The 27,243-nt window shown below is 34.3% G+C and overlaps 2 protein-coding genes across 2 annotated transcripts in view; one reads left to right on the forward strand and one right to left on the reverse strand.

Annotated features, from left to right (window-relative positions):
• LOC100366439 (casein kinase I-like) overlaps window positions 1–11,920 on the reverse strand; it is a 50,238-nt gene extending 38,318 nt beyond the window's left edge. The window contains exons 1-3 of the mRNA XM_006812210.3: window positions 11,175–11,920; window positions 10,949–10,989; window positions 10,725–10,794 (exon numbers count right to left, since the gene is read on the reverse strand). Of these exons, the coding sequence (XP_006812273.1) occupies window positions 10,725–10,794; window positions 10,949–10,989; window positions 11,175–11,361 (298 nt within the window). The 5' untranslated portion in view covers window positions 11,362–11,920. The remainder of the gene's footprint in view (window positions 1–10,724; window positions 10,795–10,948; window positions 10,990–11,174) is intronic.
• Window positions 11,921–12,209: 289 nt separating this feature from the next.
• LOC100367156 (centrosomal protein of 120 kDa-like) lies at window positions 12,210–26,276 on the forward strand. Its single transcript, XM_006812211.3, has 17 exons — window positions 12,210–12,352; window positions 13,316–13,608; window positions 14,067–14,205; window positions 14,876–15,027; window positions 16,289–16,486; window positions 16,884–17,126; window positions 17,626–17,881; window positions 18,312–18,480; window positions 18,646–18,795; window positions 19,385–19,499; window positions 19,996–20,169; window positions 20,557–20,700; window positions 21,261–21,350; window positions 21,610–21,815; window positions 22,234–22,405; window positions 23,036–23,280; window positions 24,529–26,276. The coding sequence occupies exons 1-17, from the start codon at window positions 12,307–12,309 to the stop codon at window positions 24,758–24,760; spliced, it is 3,024 nt and encodes a 1,007-aa protein (XP_006812274.1). The 5' UTR covers window positions 12,210–12,306; the 3' UTR covers window positions 24,761–26,276.
• The last annotated feature ends 967 nt before the right edge of the window (window positions 26,277–27,243 follow it).

A 27,243-nucleotide genomic window follows, 5' to 3' on the forward strand; every position in this document is an offset into this window, starting at 1 on the left:
TACTAATATATCGCTTGGGGTAGAAAGCAAGGTATCAATTCCACATCACTGATCCTTCAGCAGACACAAATGCAATGTGTAATTACTCTATAGGTGAGTTTTGTATTTTGTGAAGCAAAGAAACACTCACGTCAGTAGGGTATACATTCAAAAGCATAATTGTCAAAAACTGTTATAGCGGCTGAAGTAAAATACAAGATTATATATCTACAGTGAAGTTATATTTTTGTTATTAATAATTTTCACAATTTGAATATTTAATAGCTAAAGTATGAAATTCTGTGAAAATCACTGACAAAATTTCATGATTTTCTCCCAAATTATGCTTTGGCGAAATTAATATGACCTACAGAACGTGAAATGAATGAACAAATCTGAGACAGGTCCACATGTAGTACCTATATATGTAATATCAAAGTAATTGGACTTGCGGTTTTTAACAAGAAGTCAAAAATATCACTTTTTACCAAAAATGACAAAAATATTCATCAAAATTAGAGAATTGAAGATATCATCACGAAATGAACAAATCTGAGAGAGGTCCACATATAGTACCTATATATGTAATATCAAAGTAATCAGACTTTTTCTACAAGAAGTTGTAAATATCACTTTTTACCAAAAATGACAAAAATATTCACCAAAAATAGAGAATTTGAGATTTTGACATGAAATTAACAAATCTGAGAAAGAACCATCCAAGGTACTTGCATATCAAATTTGAAAACATTCTGACTTGCAGTTTCGAAGAAGAAGTTGAAATTGTAAAGTTGACAATGACGAACGACGACGGACAATCAGTAATTGTCGACAGTGGAGTTAGTCTGGTATAGGAAAACTGCTTACAAACTCAAAACTCATCATGTGTCACTTATGCAAATTAATGTTTTTATGTTCGGTGGTATATATCCTGAAGTACAGATTCACCAGAAAATGTTTATGCACCAGTCATTTGATCGTTTTCGTAATAAAAAATAACAATTCTGGATAACATTACCGGTACATTTAAAATAGGTTAAATTTAAGACGACTTAGTGCATTATAGTCAAAATAAATTGGTTGATTTGTGTATAGTTTTTATGCATGTAGAAATTTTTTTTCAGTGAGCGAAAATCTCTGTGGTTAACTATGGGAGCCCCCTTATTAGCATATTATTTCAATCTCATTATAATTTTGTGCCATACAACAAGTGGAAACCAATCGGTGTGTTTCAAAAAACACTTCTGGGCAGCAATACCTGTCAGTTGTAGCTCATGAATATTACTATCAAAGACACAGTATCAGATGATTATTTTTATTGATAAACATTGAATCATGCAGAAAGTTACAGAAATATCAGAAACATCAACGCACTTGCGTATAGAGTTTCTAACAGAGAAATCACAATTTCTGAACAGGAGATCGAATTTCTGAAGGATCCATTCATTTCGACCTGCTAAAATTTTGACTGTGAGTTAGTATGGGCAATTATCGCCGATCAGGTCATCGAACACGTACAACAGAACGCGAGGACCAGCAAAGAGTTGGATCTTTGCATTATTGACAATAGCCATGTTCTATTACTTTTCACAAGCTTGTGTTTATAAGATATTTGAATATATTTTCAGTTCAAACTGCAGTTTTCATTCAATCTTGCATGACAATTGCAATATTTTTGTTTTTATTGTGTGTAAAAAAAAAAAAACACATTTATTTGATTTTATATGAATATATGTATTAAAACCGTTATTGAGTTTATTTTATTGAATGATATCATAGGTAGTAACTGTGTGTGTGGTGTGGTGGTGGCCATTTTGAATCTTATCTGAAAAACAAAATGATGTGCACCAAGGTCCTAATAATGTCCAACATATATACCAAGTTTGAACAAAATCCATCTGTAAACAGTCAAGAAATGCTTGGTTTTGATGATTTTTTAGCACAAAAATGGCCGCCATTCAGCCATCTTGAATTAGATCATGAAACAAATTGATGTGCACATCATTATCATCATTATGTATAATGTATGTGTGACTGCGTCTGAACGAAGACTAACAGTCTTTTTATATTACTTCTCACTAAACAAAAATTGGTTAATTATTCTCTGCTCAGTGTACAAGTATAAGGGACTAGAATATAGATTAACTACCACCCACGATAACAATTTTTTTAATGCTCAAATATAAGGTAGCATACCATCAAAATTCACCTTCAAAATTCAAATATAGACATAAGCAATATGAAAAATATAAACTGCATGTGATGACATTTGAAGTCAATACAGAAATTACAAAACAGACATCATTAATTCAAGAGAAGGACAGACATGATAACTGAATTATTTACTACAATATCCTAACTGGGAGAACAAGTCACTCATCAATAATAATATACAAGTAATTTATTTGATGCTAATACTGGAACAACTTTCAATAAATCAGAGATTAAAACAATATCTGCCCAATTTGATGTTCATAAATAATATCAAGCAATTGAGTGAAATCAACAACACAGATCAATAAAGAATAATGACATAAACGCTAGGCATAGACCATTATATAAACTGTACATAGACTGTATTTTGTATTTTTTAAGTTCACGGTAGATCACATAAAAAGCATGTACATGTGAATCAGTTGTCATTAGCAAATTTGTTACTATTTACGATGAAGTCAAGTTCCTTTGATGCGGAAATCCATCAAATTGACATTCATAGAGATTGGAGTCGGTTGATATATACATACGAGGAGTACCATGCATACTTATCCAGGTTTTTAAATAACTGCTGAAATGACAAGCTGTATTCTAATGGTCTAGTTAGTAGAGCATGCATAGTATAACAAGCTGTTTCTTCTTAAAGAGTTTGTGTATGTAATTCAATTCAAATATTTCCAGAGATATTAATACTATCAACAACATATCTCACCAGTCCAGGTGGCATACATCACGACTATTCCTTTAAAAAAAAACTCTTTAAAAAACCATTTGATAGCCATTTTGACAAATTCATTCAAATCAAAAACTTCAGATTATATATATTCCGCGAAACAATCAGATGTTGAGGAAAGATGGTAGCCATGTCATATTTGGGTTCCATGAGGCGTATACAGCAACGTAAAATACTGTAAAGAGGGTAATTATTCACTGGTTTTTAATTTAGCTTATTTCGCTGACTGGAAAAATGCGCTAAATTAAAACCCAGTGAATATGTAAAATTTAGCATAGAACACATTATCTAAATGACGAAACCGTGAATTTAAAACCTACTGAATATGCCTGAAATGGTAAATCAGTGAAATTTAAACCCAGTGAAAATTAGTCATTTTACAGTACATGTAATTCAAACACGTGCACAGAAATAATCACCGTCTTTAAAAAGCCTGACTGATGACTATGAAAGGGCATGTGCTACGAGTTGTTATTCAACTATAATTTGACAAATAACAACTAAATTAACTGGATAACGATATCACAGTAAATGTTAAATTTTCTAGTAACCTTATTTGATTTCTCCAGACGTACAATCAAATATGCACAAGTCAGACCATATAATACTGATCGTGAGCAATCATACGATTGGCATTAAACAGGTAAATGTTAGCAATGCACAAAAGTACAAACGCCCATTTTTGGCTGTAATTTTTGTATTAACTGTCCCGCTGAGTGACAGTGGTCCGTACAATTGGCAACAGTCACAAGCTTAACTAGACAGAGCAAAATACCTCAAATGTTTCTATTCTAAACTATGCATCAAATTTGCATGTAATACTGTAAATTGGTAAGACCTTTAAAAGCTCTTGCTATGATATTCTTAGTATAAACAGTACACTATGACGGACAGACATCCAACTCATTTCCTAGCAGAAAATACAACCAATTTTTTCATTACATTTAGAACATCTTTAATTTAAGAAATTTAAGTAGTATGCGAATTATCACGCCAATGTACAATAAGTAGCTGTGCTAATTCCTCGCATAGTCAGAGTACCATTAGTTCCATCAAAATTAAGCAGGAAGCATACAGATAACTGAGATAAATTATATGCAAAGCAGGTCATTATTATGCATAAATTATTCAAAAAGAAATAAACAGCAAGTTTAACTATATTTGCATGCTCTGATGTCTGATTTTGTTTCCTAGAACAACTAACGTGATCTTCCTACTATTCTTTGTACAATCTAAAACTACTATATGACAGACTAGCAACATGGCTTTTCCTTTGGTCCAATGCGTGCCATGTTTGTTTTGGGGCTTAACTATTTAATCCAATAAACAACCGATTGAACTAACATAACTACAACGTAATAACGCGATATCCATAATTATTTCATCAAATAATAGTGCGGGATGTACACAAGGAGTAGTATTAGTTGGGTCGTAATTCATTTTCTTTTCTTTTTTCGGTTAAATTGCTCTCCACAAATGTTATTTATGTTTATTCTCCATGTTTCTGCATAAATAAAATTTAAACTCTACTAAAATATCAGCTTCCTACTAAATATTATATGACTTCAATAACTCAGTTGAGTGAGTATATCAATTTTTCAAGTTCATTTACCACAAAAACTACGAAGCGACCACACAAAAAAAACACTGTTGACGCCAACACTACAATTTGACCTTTATAGAAAAAGTTTTGCAAAATAACGAGACTAATATACTACTATAAATTTGCTCATTATTCATAATATATCAGAGATGAAAGCAGGGAATATTAAGTCACTGCAAAATTGGCCGATTTGAACAAAAATTACGACGATCGAAAGGTCATTTCATTTCTAGTTAAATATGAAAGTATGCCCCTGTGCGTTCGGCACTATAATAACAATACAAAAAACACACAAAGCAAGTAAATGCGAGTACAATCGAAAATCTTTGGGTCAACCTTAAACGTGTGTCAATAACGGGCATATTCCCTGATTCTATATAACAAAAGGTGTTGAGAAGATGATACAATATTGAAATTATTCACAGAATAGCTAACAATAATAGCACTTGACTAAGAAAGAACAACATTAAAAGATGCTATGTTGATAATTTCATAACTAAAATAACAAAGATCACCATTAAATTTAGCATTTACAATTAATATTCTTAACATTCCATGTTGTAAATTTTCATAACTTATATTTAGCGCTTTTTTATGGCATCTTTGGATAATCATGGCAGTTTTGGATAATTAATTATTCACTTGGTTTTATTTTCATGAAATATCTCCACGTGAACATATAACAACAATAGAACTCACTGTTTTCTTGCCCAATTCAGAAACATAAAACCCAATGATTATGCTCAAAATATCAAAATAATAAAATTAAATGCCAGTAAAAATAAATTGTTTTACAGTATGGGTAGACAGCAAGTCTGTAAACTCATAGGTGCAGAGAACGAGGTCACATACATTTCAAAGATGCAATCAAGTTTCACTTCAATATTTTTTCAAAACAGATATCTCATCAGAAAGAACATCATTAACTTTAAGGCAGCAGACAGCCAGACGATCAACTGTCGGTTGCTGAATCAGTTCACCTATAATGACATCACATCCCATCAATAACAGACTGATAAGCTGAGATTTCCCATCAATTACCCGAGATTTGGCGCACAGATGAACAGGTCGAAGAATGAAGACGTCAAATACACAAATAACGGCATGTTGACAGTTAGGTACCTAAAATACCATGAATTTGAAAACACGCCTTAATCTGCATTTTAATAATTAATGATGTCATCAATAAGATGATATCTTCTAAATTTTTTAGTTCATGCACCAAACTCAATCAATAGCTAATTGAGGTCAACACACCAACACATGTGACAGTGTTTTGACAGCTGACCCACACTTTAACCCCCAGCAGGTATTTTGTATGCATACAAGCTAAAACACATGTTTGCCAATGCCAAATGACTGCCATAAAACCATGCTGACAAGGAAGTCCTTTGCAGAACATACATATATATTAATATTGCCCAGGTGTGCATAGGGGGAATCAAAATTGTAATGTATTTATCTGAAACAATGTGAACTTTAATCTGTTTTCATTCTTGACATAAACTACAGGCAATGTGGCATAGAACAGTGTTTCAATACGATGCATAAATCACAACATTTCCTAATCCAATGTACACAGAATTAGAAAGCAGCACTCAATAGTTGCGTTCACGCACAGCTCCTTTGCACGAGCTAAGAGGTCAAATTCCTTGGCCCGTGCTAAGAAAACGTGCGTGAACACTAAGGAATGCTAAGTACGGGTTAAATCTGATCTGAATTTAAGACGTGGTCTAGACCTTAGCACGAGCTAACGAAGTATGCGTGAATGCTTAGCCCAGGGCTAAGCGCCCCCTGCAGCGACCTTTGGGTATGAAAATTGTCCCATGTTCGTATAACGACACTATTCCACCAGTCATTACTCCGCGCTCGCTTCCACACTAATCGGGTCACTGTAGTAGAGCGTACAGCAGCTCCAATCGTAGACAAAATAAATTTGGTTCGCTGTCTACGACATGCATTAATAAAACTCTGTATTCTGTTACGCCCCTTGTATACTGTTTCTGTGCATCAAAATAAGTTGGGTCTGTCTTCTATCTCGTTCCTGTGCACATCTCTTCAAAATTAGAACGAAACATTTTTCGTTCGTAAATAGCGGCTTACCAAAGGTCACCGACTAATGGCACCCCTTAGCCCATGCTAATGACTGGCACTCCCTGTGCGTGGACGCAATTGGGTCTAGCCGAAATGCAAATATGCTAGATAAGCCTAAATCAGCTTAAATCTTAGCCCGTACTTCGTGTAACGTAAACAAAACTAATGACTTGGGCGCCATGTTGTTGAAAGATTGGAAGTTCATCACTATGGTATATGGTAATATGGTTGCCACTGTAAACTTTCGGCATCATCAACATAATGATTTTGTACAGTCTGATACTCCCCATACAAAACCTTTTGAACAAAAACTAAAAGCAATATCTGAAACTGTCTGTACATTTCAAAATGATGATGAAATTTAGCGACGATTTTACAAATTATTAAAATATTTGTACTAAGTTTTTGGGTGAAGAAAATACCAGGCACTCAAAGGATTGATAGAAGAATGCAGTGATATTTTCGGTATTTACGGAATAAAATAGAAAATCAGAACTGTGTGTGAAATTCTCGCTTAAACCTGCCAATGCTAGATCACATCATGGCAATTGTTACGTCTGTCTTTAACTATTTTCACCCCCCCCCCCCCCAATAAAAAAAAACGAACCACTATCAAACAAAAATTATTCTATTATTACAACACAAATAAAACAATTTCTATTTCTATCCTATTAATTTGCACTCTTATTTTTACTACTGCATTATATTTCGTTTTACAACACTAAAAGATATACCATCACCCAAGGGTGATCTTTTACAATGTACGATGTTTCAGAAAATACGATATTACATTTTTTTTTTTCTGACTAGAATGTGTGGACTGAAGCCATGACGCTACAATTAATTATCACACAGCAAGATTTAAAATTCCATTTTGGGAAAATTATTGACATGCTTATGGAAAAAGCACATGTACCGAATGACAGTAAATATCTATGGTCACAATCATAAGAGCATCTCTAATCTGGATAACTGAAATATGACTTACGTTGACCATAAACACAAATCAGTCATTTACATTAATGCACACACAACTAATCAGAATATGCAATTGCTGCCACTCAAATAACAATTTTGAGATTAAAACCAGCAGATTATTACATAATTTCACAAAAGGCAATGAAAAACATCAGACAAAAGAAATTGTGCATACCTTTAGCATTTATAAACACATGACGGTGAATTTAATATAAAATCAGGTGTCATAAACACAATGCACTTTTCTCCTTCTCACATATCTATCTCTCTTTGGATCACAAGAACCTGTCAAGCAGCCCAATTAAGATTACGCAAATGAGGTATTTTTATTCAAATTAGTATACCTTTGTACTGGGTAGCTTTGGAGCTCAATATATTACAATGGTGACAAGAGAAAACATATTTAGGTTAGGTAGGAAAGAATGGGTGCAGACACACCTCCGCGGATACAAACACCAGTTGTTTATACACACCAGGAACAGCACTACTTATCACTATGAAGTTAAACAAGGCGGAAAATCAGCCAAATCATTTCATAAATAAAAGAACTCGTCAATAACAAATAATCTGAGAGCTCCACAAAAATGAGGTGTATTCATAATGAAATTAATGAAAACTGGGTTACATACAAAAGTAAAACTGGACGCCTAGCTACGATAAACACATGGGAAAGACTTGTACTATAACTAGCATTGACTACCGGTATGTTTAACATTTCAAATGTGAATTATAGTACAGGAATGGATCTATTAGTGGAACACGCTCTCACATCTGAAATGTGTGTGGTCAAAATAAGACAATTTCAAGATCAAGGACACAATACAAAACACAATTTTTGGTTTATGTGCACTTCTATTAGAGAAGCATCTTATTATTCTATTAGAGATCAGACTCGGCTATTCTGAAATGAAGCGATAGTACGAGTAAGGTATACAACAAATCCTACAAATCATTAAATTGTCATTGCTAGAAACTGCCACATTACAATCACTTGCAGGCATTTGTGATAAACACATGTCTCAAACTAACAAACGTCAGTGAAATTTGCAGTAAGTCAAAATTGCAGGATTTTCTCAGCAAGTTCATTAAACCAGTCGACAGTATTTGTGATTAGAATAGGCAGAGCCAAGGAGACTTTAAATCTTCAAAACACATCCTCTAACCATATAATAATCAAGCATACGCTTTAAATTGATAGTTATACAAAAGAATACAATTTTCATTTCCGATTAACAGACATCCTGGGATGTTAGAAAAGACTAGAAAAAGATGATACAAATGCAAGGTAAGTGACACAGTTACACAGAAATAAATATTACAACAAACCGCGTGATACAAGACATTGTTCTAATGTGTACAAAAACAGTACCATTTTAAATCATGATGGAAAAACTATATGGTTCAATCCAACAGGTGTGTATCAGCCATTCTATGAAGTTATACTACAAGAGACATCAGCTAAGTAGAGAACAATACTCAGATGAGGAAGTTGTCTTTTTTGAAAGGAAGGTATAAAGAACTCGCTCAACCATGAAGATACTTATTGTCATTCATAGCTATTGTATTGAATAGTAAATAAAAACAGAGCATACTGTAAAATACTTTATTTTAGCTGGGATTAATTTTTCTGTACAGATTTTTAATTTATTTCCACTGTTTTTTGATGAGTTGAATGTAAAATATAAGAAAAAAGGTATATTCGCTGGATTTTATTTTTACTGAATCATTCCTTCAGCGAAAATTAATTGCAAGCTAAAATAAAGTATTTTACAGTAATTTAAAATCAATACTGCACATATTTTCAACTCTCACATGTATAGCAATGCATAAAAAAATTAAACCCAATTCTGGTTCAACATTTTTTTTGTTTTTTTAACAGAGCCCTCTGACATGTCAAGTTTTTTTTATAGTATGTGCGTTTCCTATACTAATAAAGAAAATCACCCAAACATAAAATATTTGTTTTTAATTTAAAGTATTTTTTTATGAGGAAGGGAATAAAATAAATGGCAGTAAAATATTAAATATGTTATATTTATTATAGCATTTGCAACACGCGGTTAACTGTATTGTCAATACAGAACCAACCTACTTTGTATTCACATCGCTTACATAAGTAAACCAAATAATTATGCATTTACTATTGGGGCTTGGGTGGTTCTCTTTTACACACACAGACACAAATTGGTATGCAGGCACTCACAGGAAATTAGTTTGAAACCATGCCTGCCAATATGAATAGGAGAGTGACATGGTCTATGTACTCAAACTGTTTATCCACGCATAATAGCTATAGGCTGCAATTCACCTTACTAATAACATGTAGACCAAAAGAATGCACATAAATATGAAATCAAAACTGCCACTGGCGTTGGGAGAGAGAGCCATTTTATAATAGTTTGTGTATGGCATATTTAGCTAAGAAAGACCATGTCTAAACTTCCCTTCAATATAATAAACAAATACTAGTACATCACAGGTGTGATCTAAAGCGTTGTACGATATATAGCCAGCCAGCAAATGGCCAATGCTTGTTTTACAAACACTTTAGTGATATGATTTCTATATGAGATGAATTATATAGAAACATATGCAGAAACAAATGCATGTGAAACTCAAAATGGCAGACCAAAATCACCTATGGTCAGCCATTTTGTATTTTCTTTAACCAAAGTTATGAAAATCATAGATATATATATATATATATGCATCCATTCAGCACAGAAACACTGACAATTATATCGCATTTAGACATTTCATGGTTGACACCATTTTGAAAACGACTGACATCTCTCTTTACTAGCTACTGTACATAAAATTCGGTGTGGTTCGTTAAAGTCAAGCTGGAACGGCACCCTTGACTGGGGGGTTCTTATATTGATGGTTGGGCCATGTCAGGGCTATCCAGGTTCAACGCTGAGGGTTTAATGGAACCAAACCTGCTATAAGCCGGCTTTAGTTGAGCGTGTCTACGTGCTAATTTTGCTGGCTCAAGCCAACTTGAGCTGTTGGGCTCCAATGATATACTGTGTAGATGAGGCAATTGTAAAATATGGTTATTGCGTACAATGCACGTGTGTGGTGAAGTACGTCAGAGATTGGAAGAATAGAATACACATATACCTGCTTGTCCCAGCATCTTATAAAACCTATATTCCAGATGTAGCTGGGGTGCTCTTGATTTCATAGGTTCCTGAAGAAAACCAAATTGGAGGGATTCAATAGACTATTGTCCATCATGAACATGGTTGTAAACAATTAACACCAATCATTAAAACAAATGATTAGCAGTTCACGTACATATGCTTTTACACTGCAGTATTTATTCAAATTTACAGGGCACTTACCAGTTTTATTGCCACATGTTCGTTGTTGTATAAATTTTTACCTGTAAAAGACGGACACAAAATACAGGAAATAAATAAATCAATAATTAACTATCGACGGATGTTAAATATAAACATCAGTCACTTTAAACTTCGGAATTATAAGATGCCACAGTTGTTCTTGTCTGTAATATATTTGTCAACAACTATATAAGTAGAAAAGCCTGTTCAATCTACACCAACTTACCTAAACGTAGTTCCCCGAAATTCCCACATCCAATTTTTTTGCCCACTCTGAAGTTGGGGCCAACCATGAGAACACCAGAGTTACTGGAGTTGCTTCCCCGACCGGCGGAATGCATCCTCGCTCCGCTCGTTCGCGGTTTCCTCCTGTCATCCTGGCGTTCTTTATCTTTATCCCTGTTACTCTGCATTTTGATAATCTAAACAAGTTTCTAATAAAAAACAATATTTTCACCGGTGTAAACTAATATCTCCTTTGCGACAGAGGTGAGTTGTTTCTGATTCCTTGTTCTACACACTGGCGCTGGCCAAAATCTGTGTACACATCAAGTCGACATGACCCAGGTTATTTCCGATCAGACAGTAAATCCGAGTTCAGACATCCTAGGGGAACAACTAATCGAAGACATACATTCCAACGAAGCATCTGAAGGCAGCGATTTGTTAGAAACTCCTGATATGTGCAAATAATTCAAGAAATACAGATTTTTTGTTCAGTGATCGAACCTCCGTGACACGACGGAAAAGGAACTCACGGTTGACATGGATCGCTCCGCAACATAAAAAAGGTACGCCGAAAGCAGGCGATTTCTTTTTTTTAAAATCACAATTTGTAGATTAGAATGGAAAAATATACTATGATATCCAATAACATATTCCAAAGATGTACACACAATTGTGAAATTGAACGTCCTGTCCCCGAACTTGATCGTCTCAGTTCTTACAAATGCGCGACACAAATGAGTGAAAAGTCCAAGATGGTTCCACTCTCATCACGCATGCTCTCTGAGTTCGGTTGCCATGGGCGGGACATTCTAAACAACAATAGCAACCTCTTAAATTACGTTGTTATCGTAAAGATTTACACTTATCATCACCGAAACAATTTTAAGAAAATTATGTAAACATTTTTTTCACGAAAAAACAGGTGATACTCTCAATTCACGTGTTTCGACAAGAATACACATGACGTCATCGATCTGCCGATGTGTGATCACGACTTCCGGTTGACCCATAACCTTTAACCCGACGTACGCGCGGCTGTCTGGTCTGTTTTCAAAATCTACCGGTCGAAGTGGGTCATTCGCGAATAAGTCTTGAACTTTTTCTTACCAGGCTCACAATTTGCTGTGATAATGGTTGGGAAGGAACAGTATCTGGTTGTCGTCTCCATACTTGACGGTAAGTCATTAACTTCCTTCATTTCGAGTGTGATTTTAGATTTACGTTTGTGTTTTCGTGTACGCTCTTGTTGTTCACTTGAACCACCCATGTTTATTTCCATTGCCGTGGTACCTGTTCTGATATTTACAAGGAATCGTTTCCCAGATTACCTGTTTTTTAGGGTTTAGTAAAGCACTGGGAAAAGCCTGCATGTCATAGAGAGTGTGAAAAAATGTAAAGTTAACCTTAACTAAACGACTTATAAGATCTTTGCTAAATGACTTTACGTGACGTTTTACTACATGTAGTAATGAATTTGGAAGTTAGAAATGTTTTTTGGATGGTTGAAGTCGTGAGGCATGGCAGGAGAAGGATTGTACTACATTGTTAATCAAAAACGTAAAATGTCTGAAATATGAGTACATGTTTATTTACTTTCAACGGTCAATAAACTGTATTTCTGAAATGGACACGAACACGTTCGTACAATACATATTTCCTTGTTCACTCTTGAGTTGATTTTGATTTGATAAAGATTGAAAATATTAATCTAAAGGAAAAATAAAAAAAATAATAAAAACAAGCAAAAGATGAATGATTTCGATCCAACTTTGACAGGATTTTAAATTCGTGATCATTGAAATATGGAGCTCTATGAATGAACACAGTTTTATTTGAATTGAAATGAACATGTGCCAACCTGTTTGTCTGTCGCCAATGTCCACTCCTTTTTTAAATGTACACAGTCCTACCACAGCCAATCATCTGTTGATCATTACATTCAAGATTTTTTTTTCCTAAACAATTTTAAATCTTTACGACTTTTTGAAAAAAATATTTGTACCCACCATACATGTCTCCATGGAAAGACACTAACTCCAATATCTGTGATTTGTTCACAAACAATTCCATTTTTTTGTGTGTTTACATTTATATAAAAGCTTATAATTTACATCTAAAATACCCAATATTTCTGAACAGGAAGAAGATTTCCAAAGAGAGGCAAAAACAAATTGATTGTTGAAACCAAGTTTGATGGAGAACTGTTGTCTACTGATCCTGTGGATCACATTGAGACGCCAGAGTTCTCTACAGAGCTGGCCTGGGAATTGAGTAAAAAGGCATTGCATCAACACAGGTTGCAGAGAACGCCCATTAAATTACAGTGTTATGCAGTCGATACACTTACAAATGCACGAGAAAATGTTGGCTATGTTATGTTAGATTTGAGGACTGCTGCATTCCAGGAAGACATACTGGCCAAAGCACCTGTTGTAAGTGTTCCAAGATACATAACTCTTCTCAGCTTTCTGATGTTTTTTTTTTTTTTTAAACATTTAAATTAAGAACTTATGTTGTAATTCAAGGGTAACAACATTAGAAAAATGGGTGCTGCTGACTTGAAAATCCAAACTCAGAATGCAGGCCCGAACACGATACATGTGTGAATTTCCTTTAGATTCGATAATTTTGATGTTGACTCTGCCTAGTCAATGCAATTTTAACAGCCATGACTGGAAATGGTCATATAGTTGACTTGTAAGTCACTGCAAGTTGTCTTATTGTAAAACATTATACAATATATATTGTTATTTCTATATTGTGTTCACTCATAGACAGTCCATCGTTTGTATTGCATCATTCGGTGCAGCCATTAACATACAATTATTATTTACTAATAGCTTGATGAGTTTATTGTTTAACACTTATTGTTGATTTTATTGGTTTGCAGCAATCACGTTGGTACCCTTTACTTAACACTAAGTATGCTAGACTAAAACCAGAAGTGCGAATTAGTATTACACTTGAAAATGACAATCAGCAAGAAGAAAGCTTCAAAGCCAGAGGGGCTCCTCCCAGAAAAGCACAAGGTACTCCAGTTGATTAGGCTTATGCTTCTTCATAGCACTTGACAAATAAAGATCTTTCTTTTTCTCTGTGTCATCATAATGAAGAATTAATTACAGCAAGTTATTGGGCAGCAAGTTTGGGGAACGTTTGGTTACTGATAGCGATACATGTATTCAAAACAACAGAAAGACGAACAGATCATTGTGACCTCACTCACCAGAAAACGTTTGTTCTACTTCTTTTTTCTGCAATTGGAACCATTTTGAGAAAATTGCATTCATCAATTTCTCATGCTAAACGCTCCACAGAAAGTACCGGTTTGGTTCCTTCTCGCCATTGTGCTTTAGTGCTGGCCTACTGTTTGTGTTTTGCAGCATTTATGGAATTTGTTAAATTTTGGCTTGAGGAAATGTTTTCAAATGAAATATATAAATAAATAAATAAAAAACTATGAGTAATATATAGCGTATTTGAAAAAAAACGCATAATCCCCTGGATTGAGGTGTGAAATGATACCCTCTGGACTCTTAAACAGGCTACCAAAGGCAGAAATCAGTTGAGTCTTTGAGAATGGATAAAGAGAGTAGTAGAACACACATTTGTACGTTTTTGATAACAGCGCCTCTTTAAATTGCTTTGGTTTAGAAAGTGAAATCCATGATTCTCCAGTTACAATGTGTTTCTTTTTAGGTCAGCCTGACTCTGATGAAGAGCTTGATGTGAAAATGTTACAACCAGTTTTGAATGATTTAGAAGGCTATTATCAAATCGGGCCTGAGCATAAATGTTCTGACATGTTTGTGATGTCCGTTACTATTGGATTTGCTGCAAACCTGACACAGGTATTTATTTTGGATGTCATGGAAGTGGTATTCTGTCGTAATATATGAAATCAATGTGTTAATCATTCATTCAGATCATCTTATGTGATACAATAAACAATCTAATTTTCACCGCGAAGAATTTTCTCAATTTCAGGGTTTTTTTGCGAATCAAAAAGACATTATTTTACAAAAGTAACACTTCAAGTCGTTAAAACTCAGACAAATTTTCACTGCTACAAAATTCACGAAAAATTTTCTTTGCGAAATAAAAGTGTTTACAGAATTCATTTGTGTGTATATTTATAACTCCAAATAAAGGTCTCTCAGTCTCGTACTAAAATAATTACCATAGATATTTTTCACTGGTACAACAGCATCCTAAAATAAAAGAGTACTAGCATTTTGTAACTGTTTTATAGCATCTGTTACAATCATGAGACCTTACTAAAAATAGAACTGATGTAATAATTTCACACCGCTCAGCACATAAAACAGATCAATGTACATAATGTGCGTTGATTATGTCAGTTTTAACCTGACTGTGTTATTTTGACGTAATTTTACAGTGATTTGTTGTGGATTAATTCCACAAAAGTTTTCTACACAACACTAGTTATATAAATACGATCACTATTTCATGAATAATTAATAGTATTACGTAATGACCAGTGTGAATTGTAAAATTTTCATCTACCGAAAATATTCATTACGTGATAGTTCCATTGTAAATGCATTGTAAACAAAAGTCACCATATCTGGATGAACCCAGATGGAATTTAACAAATGACCATGATTTCCGTAACTTGTGATATTTAACCATGTTTTTCTGTCTCAAAATTGTGTGATACTGTAAAATACTTTATTTTCGCTGGAATTAATCTTCGTCGAAAAGACTTTTGGGCGTTTTGTATGGAATTTATTTTCACTGATTTTTGACAATTTTAATGTAAAATATCGGAAAAAAGATGGACTTTATTTTCACTGAATCATTCCTTCAGTGAAAATAGCAAAAATTAATTCCAAGCGAAAATAAAGTATTCTACAATAGCAGAATTAGTAAGTGGGCAGGAGTTTAAGAAGTTTAAAACTATTAGTCAGACACCTACTGATGCTGTTTCTGTCCATTCATCATCCGTATTGACTATCAGCAGGTGTCGTGTTAATATGGAACTTGAGGCAGAGGCAATCGGTATTTTGCCCTTATTTTGACATTTCTACTTGAATTCCAAAAAAAAGCTTCTTATGCTACTTGTCTTACTCACTTATATTTATTCTTCAGCTGGTTCCATCATCAATGTCATTACCAGCCAGAGACAGCGGATTTTTCTTTTACTACAATATGTTCGGCAATGATGTTACGAATGAAGTATTCCACGATTTGTTAAATCCCACCTTTCCTGCTGAAAGGGCGTCCGTTAGACTTCGCAGCAGTCCTGCCGCACTTCAGTTGTATTTTGTTAGTCAACCCAGTCTACAGGTGAGGTTCGGTGATGTAATACCTTCTCAGTGCTCAATCAAGATGTATGTATTATTGTAATTTCGTGAACATGTATGGTGAGCTTGCGCAAAGCCTCAGTGTAATCACACAAAAAGATAAAAACTGGGACTATGAGTTATTTCCGTATATAAACTAAAAATCGCATACATTGTATCCTGAATCATAGAAATACATTACTTATTTTGTCCATAGAAACAATTTCCATGAATGCAATTGTAACTAAGTAATTTTGCTGCTCAAAGGATTACTATACTAAAGTTTCCACGTCTCTTTGAATGATACCATTGTGCTAAATGCTGCTACACTACTGGAATTGTTTTGAAACGATAATAACATGTGTGTATGTTAATATGTTATTGTCTAAATTTGTTCTCAGGCATATTTGTGTGTGGGTGACCAGTCGCTAGGAAATGCGACTATACCGTTAGCCGGATTGATGAAAAAAGACAACATCCCTCTGCTTGATACCCAGCCAGTGGCCATAGAGGGCGCTTTTCGACTTATCCCACCACAGCGTACGCAACAACAGTTACCACCGGTGCCCATTGATTTAGCACCTGTTGTTGGAGTGTCAGTTTCATTAAGAAGAGAGGAAATCTCGTTAAAAGCTCCTGTTATTGTAAGTACACTTTCTAATGTGACCATGGTGCGCATCATTTACAGTAGAAATGTTTATCGTATTTCACAAAACTAAATCAGATTGCTCTATGTTTAAAGCTGGATAATTCTATCATGTTTGGCCACAGAAACGCCATGCATACATTTTTGAAGAAACCAATATAGATTATTTTACAGTGTCAGAAGTTAATTGTCACTTTTGTAAAACCAAATTATCGGTAATGTAGTATCCTCGAAATCTATACTTCACACTTGAGAGTGCAAACAAATATCACTGGAAATATACTTAGGAATATTGCAATGCTGCAAGGGAAACTGATCAGTTTAATTTGAAGTCCCCTGGAATAGGCTAAATAGCTGCTGTACTTATTTGAGAAAACACTGCATAGTTTTACAGTACCCAGTAATTTACATCTGTTTAATAATTGAAAATACCCGGTAATACAAATTTTGATCATTAGAAACGAAATTACTCATACACATATTTTTTTTTTTTACAGATGCCAACTCCTCAAACCCCAGAAAAGCAGTCAATGGACCAGAAAGCAGAGAAAATAACAACCCCTCAAAAATCACAACAAGAACAACCCACAAAGCTCAATCATTCCCCTCCTGAGAAGTTAGAGCGCCCTCACCAGGCTACTTCCCCACCGAATAGTCTTGGAAGCTATACACCGATAGATGATAGCAAAACCACTAGTGATGAATTAAGTAGTTTAACGCTGGAAGATAAAGACGTCAAAAGAAGAAAAGATGGTGTGTATAAATACTTTTGTTGTTTACTTGTATATAAAAGATCATATACTTGCCTAGTCACACTTTTATAAGTGAGTATCACCCACATACTCGTAATATCTTTTGCATTTTAAGTGAGTGGACAATATTTCTCTAAAATGTATGAATGTACATATCTTTGTGCATATTTTGAGCAAAAAAAACTAGGACTTACAACAATGTAAGTATACTGCATTAGTATCTTTGTTTTGAAAAAATTAAAAACTGTTAAACTTATTTCAAATGTAATATGCAAATTAGCTGATTTACATAGAAACTGTACATTCCAGTCAATTTAGTCTTGTGTAAAAATGCAGAGCTCTCTAACTGTAGGAATAAAATCTTTGTATGGTTTCTACTGATGTCATCTATTATATTAATAATAGAATATCTGCTTTATTCTATGTTATAGGTGAAAGACCAAAAGCAAATATTGGTGTAGGATTAGAACCAGAAAGTAACAGTACCTCCTCCCATCCCGTCCTTGCCGTGGATGCTGCGGCCCATCATTATTCTTTCTCCATTGATTTAAGAAGTATCAAAGATGTTGACACACCAACTGCTGTAAATATATTTCTCAGGTGAGGCACACATTTCTTTTTCGAATTTTGCAAAAATATTTCCAACATTTTGGGCCCTATGTAAGATTACAAAAATTAGTATCATATTAAGTACAGTCGACTAAGTATGCAGGGCATCACAGTAATGTTTCTTGCCATAAAGATGCACATTTTTGTTATTTTCAGGTATACATACCCATTCTTTGGTAGTTCAGCTCCAATCATGACGCACCCACCAGTGGAAGTGAGACGAAACACCGAAGTACTTCTTCCTCATTCTTTCTGCGCTTTTGACTTTGCTACAGCATCACAACAACTGAAAGAGACATTTCTCAGGTACCTCAATTTAAAAAAATATTGATTTCATCATTATTGATTTCATCAAAATCCGCAAAACTAAACATTTGACTGAGCAAATCATCCAGTTTTGAATTTGAAGTTCAGGAAATTTCTAGAAATATTTTATAATTAAAAATCATTTTCAGGTGAATACAATATAAGTGTGTTACTGAAAAAATTGAAGGTGATTGATAGGTGTGGCAAATTGCATGAAAATATGTAATTGAACTTTCAAAAAAAAAGTAATTTAGCACTGCAGTAAGAGCATACTTTAATACTGCATGAGGGTGTTTTTTTCTTGTTTCCTTGTACTTTGCAAAAATGTGAACCACCAAAAAATAAGAAATATTAAAAGTAGATATCTTGACCTTTCTACACATTTTAGTTTGAGAGTACTGGATGAGCAAAGAATGAATATCTATTGTTTACAATGTCACTTATTTAAGACAGCTCGTTTAAATTCATATTCAGTTAATTTTTCATTCCCAATTCACAATCTCAACATTTAAGAGTGTTGGTCAGAAAATGGTACCTCACAGATTTGCGACTTCAAAATCGATGATATATGTTTTTGCTTTTTTGATAGAATTCCACTATTGGTTGAAGTATGGCATAGAGATAAAATGACGCAGGATGCTCTCCTCGGAATTGCAAGATTTTCAATGGTTCATATTCTGAATGCAGAGAAAGCTAGAGTAGCTGTAAGTCTTATTTCCTTTATGTTGTATCAATATCTCCATTTGGGATACCAATTTACAGGTTTTTTTTTTTAACAAGGGAACAGGGGCGCAGCGCCCTCATGCTATGGCCATGTACCCATGCAGATCCTCTGGCAACCATAAAATTCATAATGACCAGGGCTCACATGTGGCCACAGTCTTCAACTATGACCTGTCTGATAGTGATTTTGGCCTCAAGGAAGCCATAGAGTGCTCCATTTCAACTTAGAATTATCAAAAACTCGACACCCTGGTAGGGAGAACCCTATCTCCCCCCACTTGGTGGCGCCGCTGAATTGCAGTGCCCCCTCTTCTAGAAAAACCCCTGCCTTAGCGAATGAGAAACTGTGTTTTTTTGGTAAACGAAAATCATAGAAATTTGTACTTCACAAAGAGATCTCTCTAATTGCTTTTGGACATTCGATTGTCCTCTCTACTATAATTTTTAATGCATTTAATTTTATTTGTCTTTAAATAGAGTAAGTTTGAAGGTTCTCCCCAGGGTTGGAGACAGATCTACAGCGAAAGGGTACCCGTTGAGTCAACTGACGGTAAACAACGTAAGATTGCTGAACTTCATTTGGTAGTTGGATTGGAGGACTATGGACCAATTAACACCAGAGAAGTCTTACTAAGTACGGAACCATCTCAGGTAAAAATAAATCAAATATATAGTGCCATATTGTGTTATTATTGTTTAAAGCTATATTGTAGCGTAAGTTTTGTTGGACACCTTTTAGGTAATGAACACTATATGTGTAATATACCTAATGTAATAATGTCAGGATCCAACACAGATAACTTGCGAACACTAAATATGGTTCATGCCCCATTATGTTTTGTTTCAAAAATGAAGTCTATTGAATAGCAAATTTCATAAAAATCAGCGTTACTGCCAGAATTTACAGTAGTGTAAAACATTTGATTTACAGTAATTCTTAGTCATTTCTGTGTACTAAGACACTGATAACAGAATGCAAAATGGCTGTCAAATGTTTCTGAACACAATTCTCAAAATGTATTATTTGTACGTGTTCAGAGTAGTACAACTGAAATCAAACCTAAGGAGCCTAAACGTGATGATGTAGAGAAAGCTAAGGATGCCAGAGAGACATTGGAGTATAAAACAGCAATGGAGTTAGAGATGTGGAAGGAGGCACAGGAAGAATTGTATGAACAACAGGTAAGTGCTTGGTAGTTGACGATTGTCGATCATTGGAGACATTATTGGCTAAGCTGTTCTCGCTCTGCTATCTTATTTGCAGTTTCTTAGTATAAAGAAGAATTAAAACCTTTTACTGTTAGTTATTTTTTTTAATTAAAAGCCATTTGCACTTGAGGCAGAAAAAGAGAAAAGAGTTTCTGGTCTAAAGATATTCTAAAAAAAAATGATGCAGTGATACATAGTATTTTTTTGCCATTTTTTTTTTCTTCATTTTTACATTGTTTTAACAGAAACTAGAAAAAAACTCATTTATTTTGTTATGTGATGCCATGGACTGAAAATAGTGACAACCTTGAATTTATTTTGAACCTTGTATCCCTTGGCAACTCCTGAGAATGGATTTTTGTTAGAGCACCCTCACCAGGCTACTTCCCAGTGGAGCACTTCGTGGATGTGTTACTTGGCAGGACACATAATCAATACAAGTGCGACTTTCAAGACTATGAGCATTTTTTATGTTGAAACTGCATGTTTGGCTTGTTCACTGTCTGATCGTTTTATCCTCTTTTTTGTTTTAGTTGAAGGACAAAGAAGTGCTGCACATGAAAGCACTGGCCGAAGAATGGAAGAGACGAGACAAGGAAAGAGAGCTTCTCGTCCGGAAAAAGGTACACACGACTTGGTTACTTTCAATGTTAGTCAATGTGCGAGATTTAGTGATCAACCCATCTTTCACACCACAATCCAAAACAAGTGTATTTCTCTTTGTAATCTTTGTTAGTTGATTTCATTTTATTTATTTTTATATTTTGTGTTTTGTCCAGCATGGTCAAAACCAACTCTGCATTCCATGAATTGTTTTGCATTGATAACTCCAGAGGGCGCTGTACACAGTGAATCATTTTAATCTTGCAAATTATTATGTAGGTTGACGAGTACGGTAGATTAGAAGATCAGTTAAGACTGGCGATTACAGACGTAGAGAGACGAGAGAGACAGCTGGCTGCCAATGAATCTGAGGTGATGAGACTAAAGTCTGATTTACAAAGAGATTATGAAAGAAAACTAGCAGAGATCAAAGATGCATCGCATCGAATGAAAGAAGACTGTATCCATCAAGTTGAAATGGAAAGGTATTGTAATCTATTTTGTTTTATATTCGACCATGTACATGTAAACATGTTTATGTTAATATTCACAAGAATAACTGTGCTTTCCTTGAAGTTTTCATACCTTATTTCGACCAATGATTTAGAAAATTGTTTTAGCTGCAAAATTTTGTTGACACGTTTCTTTAATTTTATTTGTGAATTTTTGATGAATTTTTTATTACTAAATGCTAATTCATAATTTATCAGAATGGAAGGAAATTTTAGTGTAAGGCTCACTAATGAAAAAAAATTGATGTTTGTCAAATTTTGTAGTGTCATTTTGTAGTGTCTGTGGCAGACTATTTCTCAATCTCAAGTTCTTTCATAAAATCTTGTTCTTCGATGTTCATCATTTAAACCCAGGAATATTCTAAAATTTTATTTAAACTAAACATCTAAGGTCTAAAGTCCGTGATTTGGAAGAACAAAAACAAAGACTCCAAGAGCAGTTAACAATGTCAGAAAGGAAAATTGAAGAAAAAGAGAAGGACTTCCAGGTGTACAGAGGGCAGATAAACACCAAACCTGAAGTTAGGCTACAGTCAGAAATCAATCTTCTGACATTAGAAAAGGTTTGTCCTCTCAACTGTCTTCATTCACAAACACACCAAACATCAAAGAAACCAGAGAACTTCCATGATTTACCTATTTACTCATTGTTTATTTCATCAGTGACAACAACACTACTTTTTACTTTTAATAACTATACACACAGGTGACATTACAAAACACTATTACAAAAGTATGTATTCTAATACATTAGAAGTATCTCAAAAGAAATCACAATATTTTTATAGTTTCGTTTGCATTTTTCCCATGTGACTTCAGTCTCCTGGTTGGTGGATCAGTTTGGTCTTTCTCTTTCAATTGGAAAATGTTTGATTTCCTCAAATTTTATTGCTAATTTTGCAACTACCGGTAATGGGTACATTGTATATGTATGATATTGACTGCAGACGAGAGGTCGCGCTTTTTCAACCTTGCCGTAGAATAGTATTGAAAAGCATTGTGAAACCAATTCATCTAACACATCAGGTGCAATGAACATAGTTCCGGAGAGAATCGCCGATAACATTTCCATACATGGATGTCCATGGCTCAAGAATTGCATTATAGATTTTAATCAATAGTAGATTTTTGTGGAAGGCAGCATAAGTTGTTGTTGGCTGGCATAATATCAGTGGTATTTCTGATTATTTTAGGTTGAACTAGAGCGAAAGCTGGATGCAATTACAAAATCAAAACTGCACTACAAACAGCAGTGGGGTAGAGCCTTGAAAGAACTAGCAAGGCTGAAACAAAAGGAACAAGCAGAAGCCAGGACACGACTCAAACGACAGCAGCAAGAATTAGAACACATGCGACTGAGATACTTGGCAGCCGAGGAAAAGGAAGTCGTCAAGTCTGAAAAAAAAGAGTTGGAAGAAATCAAAGGTGAACTCAGCAAGTAAGTTGTCATGCTGCAGTACGTCATGCCTTAACTTTTAAACAAATGTGCTACATGGGCAAGCATAGAACCATTTGGGGTATTTTGTGATCTAGTGAAGTTAGTATTGACCATTGTCATTTGTACGAATCGCTGCTAGGCAGTGAAAGGTTGTATTGGTATTTGGTTTTATTTTGTTTAGCGTTGATTGCTGTGACTATTTTAACTAGTAAATCTGTCGTATTTTAACTTGAGAAACTCTTAATAAAAATATTACACAATATAGCTTGAAAATTGTACCCTCGCGCAAGGAGAACGTTTGCCCACATTATCTCCTGAGCTCTGCCACAAACACTCTTGGTAATATACCAGTAGGACTAACTATAGAATGTTCACCATCCTGTGACTAGGTGTAAAGACAAGACAAGACTAGACTAGAATGTTGATTGAAAATTTCAGCTAAAATAAGATATACTCATGTGTGAGAATATTGTCACTATTAAAATGCATATCAACCCAGGGTTGCCAACTAATCTATGCCATCAGTGAAATAACTATATCTGACTATCCTGATACAGCTTCCTAGACTTGGGTAGACAATTTTATTTGATAATTCCTTAAAGAAAGGGCTTTGTAGAATCTCTCACGCTGATGTGAAATTTCCATGACTGGCCCTCTATAGTTGTCACTGCATTTTTGAGGTGATATGCTCATGAATTGTAAGCTACCAACCAATAAAAAGACAGCTTTTGATCTGACCTGTTCTTAGCAATTATAACACATGTGTGACCTGACGCACCTCTACTTTCCTCTTCTGGTAGTGTTTAACTCCAGGTTCCAAAATGTCACTGCATCTCATGAATAATTAATAGCAATTAATATGCCTCGGAATAGATCAGTCATAGTAATTTCACATCGAACCACGATTTAAGAGAAAAAAAAATTATAAAATTGCCACAGCTGGGGCCAGTCTAGTATAGGTACTCCACTAGAACAGCCCTGAATGATGTGTTTATATTGGCATAATTGTTAGTGTGTCTGTTCCTGTATCATCAATATTGAATGTTGGGCGGGTTACCCTCTTGCTTATTTCCGAGTATGGCATACTTTCAGATGGGGGTGTAATTATGTCAGCTCCAAGCATTATATTCCGTTTTTTTTTTTTACATGTACAAAAAAATTACAGTAATCTTTCAGCAAATGTGTCATGATTGAATAAAGTGTTTTTAACAACTGTTGACAATAAACCAATATTTCTGCTTTTCACAGATTTCAGCAAGAACTTCAACAACAGAAACAGCAGGCAGAAGCCAAACCAGCTGAAGAACATATATTAAAAGTTGTACAGCATGATGATTTAGATTCCAGTCTTGACGAACACATCGGACGATTGGTTGAAGAGAGAGACACGTTACTCAGAACAGGTGTTTACTCGCACCAAGATAGAATCATTACAGAACTTGACAAACAAATCAGGGAAGCCATAGCAAGTAAATCATAAACTAAAAATCACTACCAAGTTGGAGCGAAATAATAACTCTTATAAAAAGCTGTGAGCTACATTTTTTGCCCCCTCCTCCCAATTATTTATGTTTTTGGCAGTCCCATGCATCAGTTATAAACATGCACATCACACTTTTTTATTAAAGAATTTTCAAGAAAAAATAAATTTACTGACAATTTCAGAAAATAATAAATAAACGTTGTAAGCAAACATTTTTCAGAACCATTGTTGTGTTATAAATTGAGAAGTTTTTCCACAACAATAATAAATCTTCCATCTGTCTAAAAGCAGTTTACATGTGCATATTCTAAACATTATACTTGAAGAATTTACATTTTCTACCACGAAGGTCATTTTTAGTTTTACTGGAGCAAAAAATGTTGCTCATAGAGCTCTAAGTATAATATATTTTTAGTGACAATTAGACAAGATAATACTGTCTTCAGTATTGTCATAGCAGATGAATTCCATTCCATGTTATTTTTAAAAAAAGTAAGATATTTATTCAATAACACAAACTGACGAAGCGGACGTACTCACACGAGTTTTGTGATTAGAAGCTGTTGACAGCGTTTCAATTCATTCACAAAACTAGAAGTCAGTTTGTTGGGCATGACAATGTAAATAATTAAAATGATATCATATCTCGTCCAGTGTATATATTATGATAGTAGAATTAAAATCATGAATGAATTAACTTTTCACTAGACGGTGCTAAATTTTAATAATTTGTCTTCCAGTGACATTTTTTCATAAAATGATTTATTTTCTGATTGTTTTCATATTTATTCTTTTAAATGGTCATTATTTCAAGTTCAGTTTTGTTAAAGACATGTCATAGATTATAAATTTGGTAAAGTTCAAGCTATTTACTGGATGAATCATTAAGTTTATTTGTTTATTTCTCTTAGTAAAGCATCACTTTGTGTCATATCAATTATGGGTGACATGTGACGTGTACATCACATACAAAATAATGTGTTTGTTGTGATGACTGTGGATCAATAAAATGAACTTGATGTATTTGAATTTTTCAAAAAACTACCAACTTTTGAAACTAGTCCAGAACAGCCAATCAGAAGAGCTTTTATTTTCAGTGTCAGCTCTTGGAATATTTGGTGTTTGAACACTTGATATGTGCCTACTGATGTTTTTCCAGATCAAATGACTTTGTCGTGTTTGATCTCATAATCATTATTATGGCAACAAAGACAGTGAAAAAGATGCGTCACATTTCACCCATACCTAGTGTTATAATTATACACTTTTAAGTCATCATTATCATTTTATTTGATTTTTTTCATTTTATTAGTTCTTAGTTTATTTTTTTAATGTTCTTTGACAATCATAACTGAATTTAATTCACAACATGCAATCACGACTGGTGCCCTATAGTGTTCACATCTATCAAGGGTTCTATGTTTTTATTTTGTCATTTCTCAGTTTATTCTTGATTTTGTAAATAAAGTAATTTCTGTATTTTTTTTGTATAATAAAATAATTATTTGTTTAATTTTTGATTCGCTTAAAATGAAATCTCAGTAGTATTCTTAGTGTTGAAAACTGCACAGTGCTTCTATTTGATCACGCAATTTGGAGATTTCATTTTGACTCGTGGTCACTACAAATCTGCCCTGTTACAGGCCACACTGTATTCCGCTGTCCCGAAATGCTCCTCTGCTTGAAAATATAGGAAAGAGTCATTTGCATTCTCCAAGCATCTTTTTTTTTTATTTTAACTAAGGTAACTTTTATTAATTGATAAATATGAAATAAGTTGACAAAAGTTGCCCAGTTCAAATACAACCATGATAACAAGAACACTTTATTTATTTGCTCTAGGTGTAGTGCCTATGTAAATGATAGAGGGGTGTGTCTGTGTTAATAAGTTGTATTTTAATGAACCAGCTTACAAAATGTGTAATTTTTGCTTTGTGTGCTTGTAATGCAGTTTAAGTGGTAGCTGTAGCTCTGAATGCATTTCCAACATACCTGACAATATTGCAATTATACGACATGAATCACCCCCTCTAACAACAACACTTAATGCTGCATTTGTTTTTATACAAAATGTTCTTTCATTGGTGGCGCTCTAGTAATTAAAAAAAGCAGTTTTACACGACCATACGGGACGGGACGCATCTACGGTAGTCAATGTATTGGCGAGACTGGTATGCAAGCATGACGCTTGATTTTCTATAGCCACATATACATACTTGTAAGTCTGCTGATATTCGGTAAAGGGGAATTTTATTGTCACGTCGCACTGACGTCGATTGTACATCCGCAAGCACAATATCACGCATGTGTGTTTCCGCAAAATAATGCGAAACGCCGTATCTTCGACCGGAAAATAGTCGATTGTTTTTTTGTCGCAGTTCAGAGCTATTTTTTTTTCAGAATCATGTATTTGTATTTTGCTATTTTCAATAAAATGTTTGTGGATTTGTTTTTTTTTTCAAAATTCATCAATAACATTT

Source organism: Saccoglossus kowalevskii, chromosome 13 (assembly GCF_978046115.1).
Source record: "Saccoglossus kowalevskii chromosome 13, keSacKowa6.1, whole genome shotgun sequence".
Lineage (NCBI taxonomy): Eukaryota > Metazoa > Hemichordata > Enteropneusta > Harrimaniidae > Saccoglossus > Saccoglossus kowalevskii.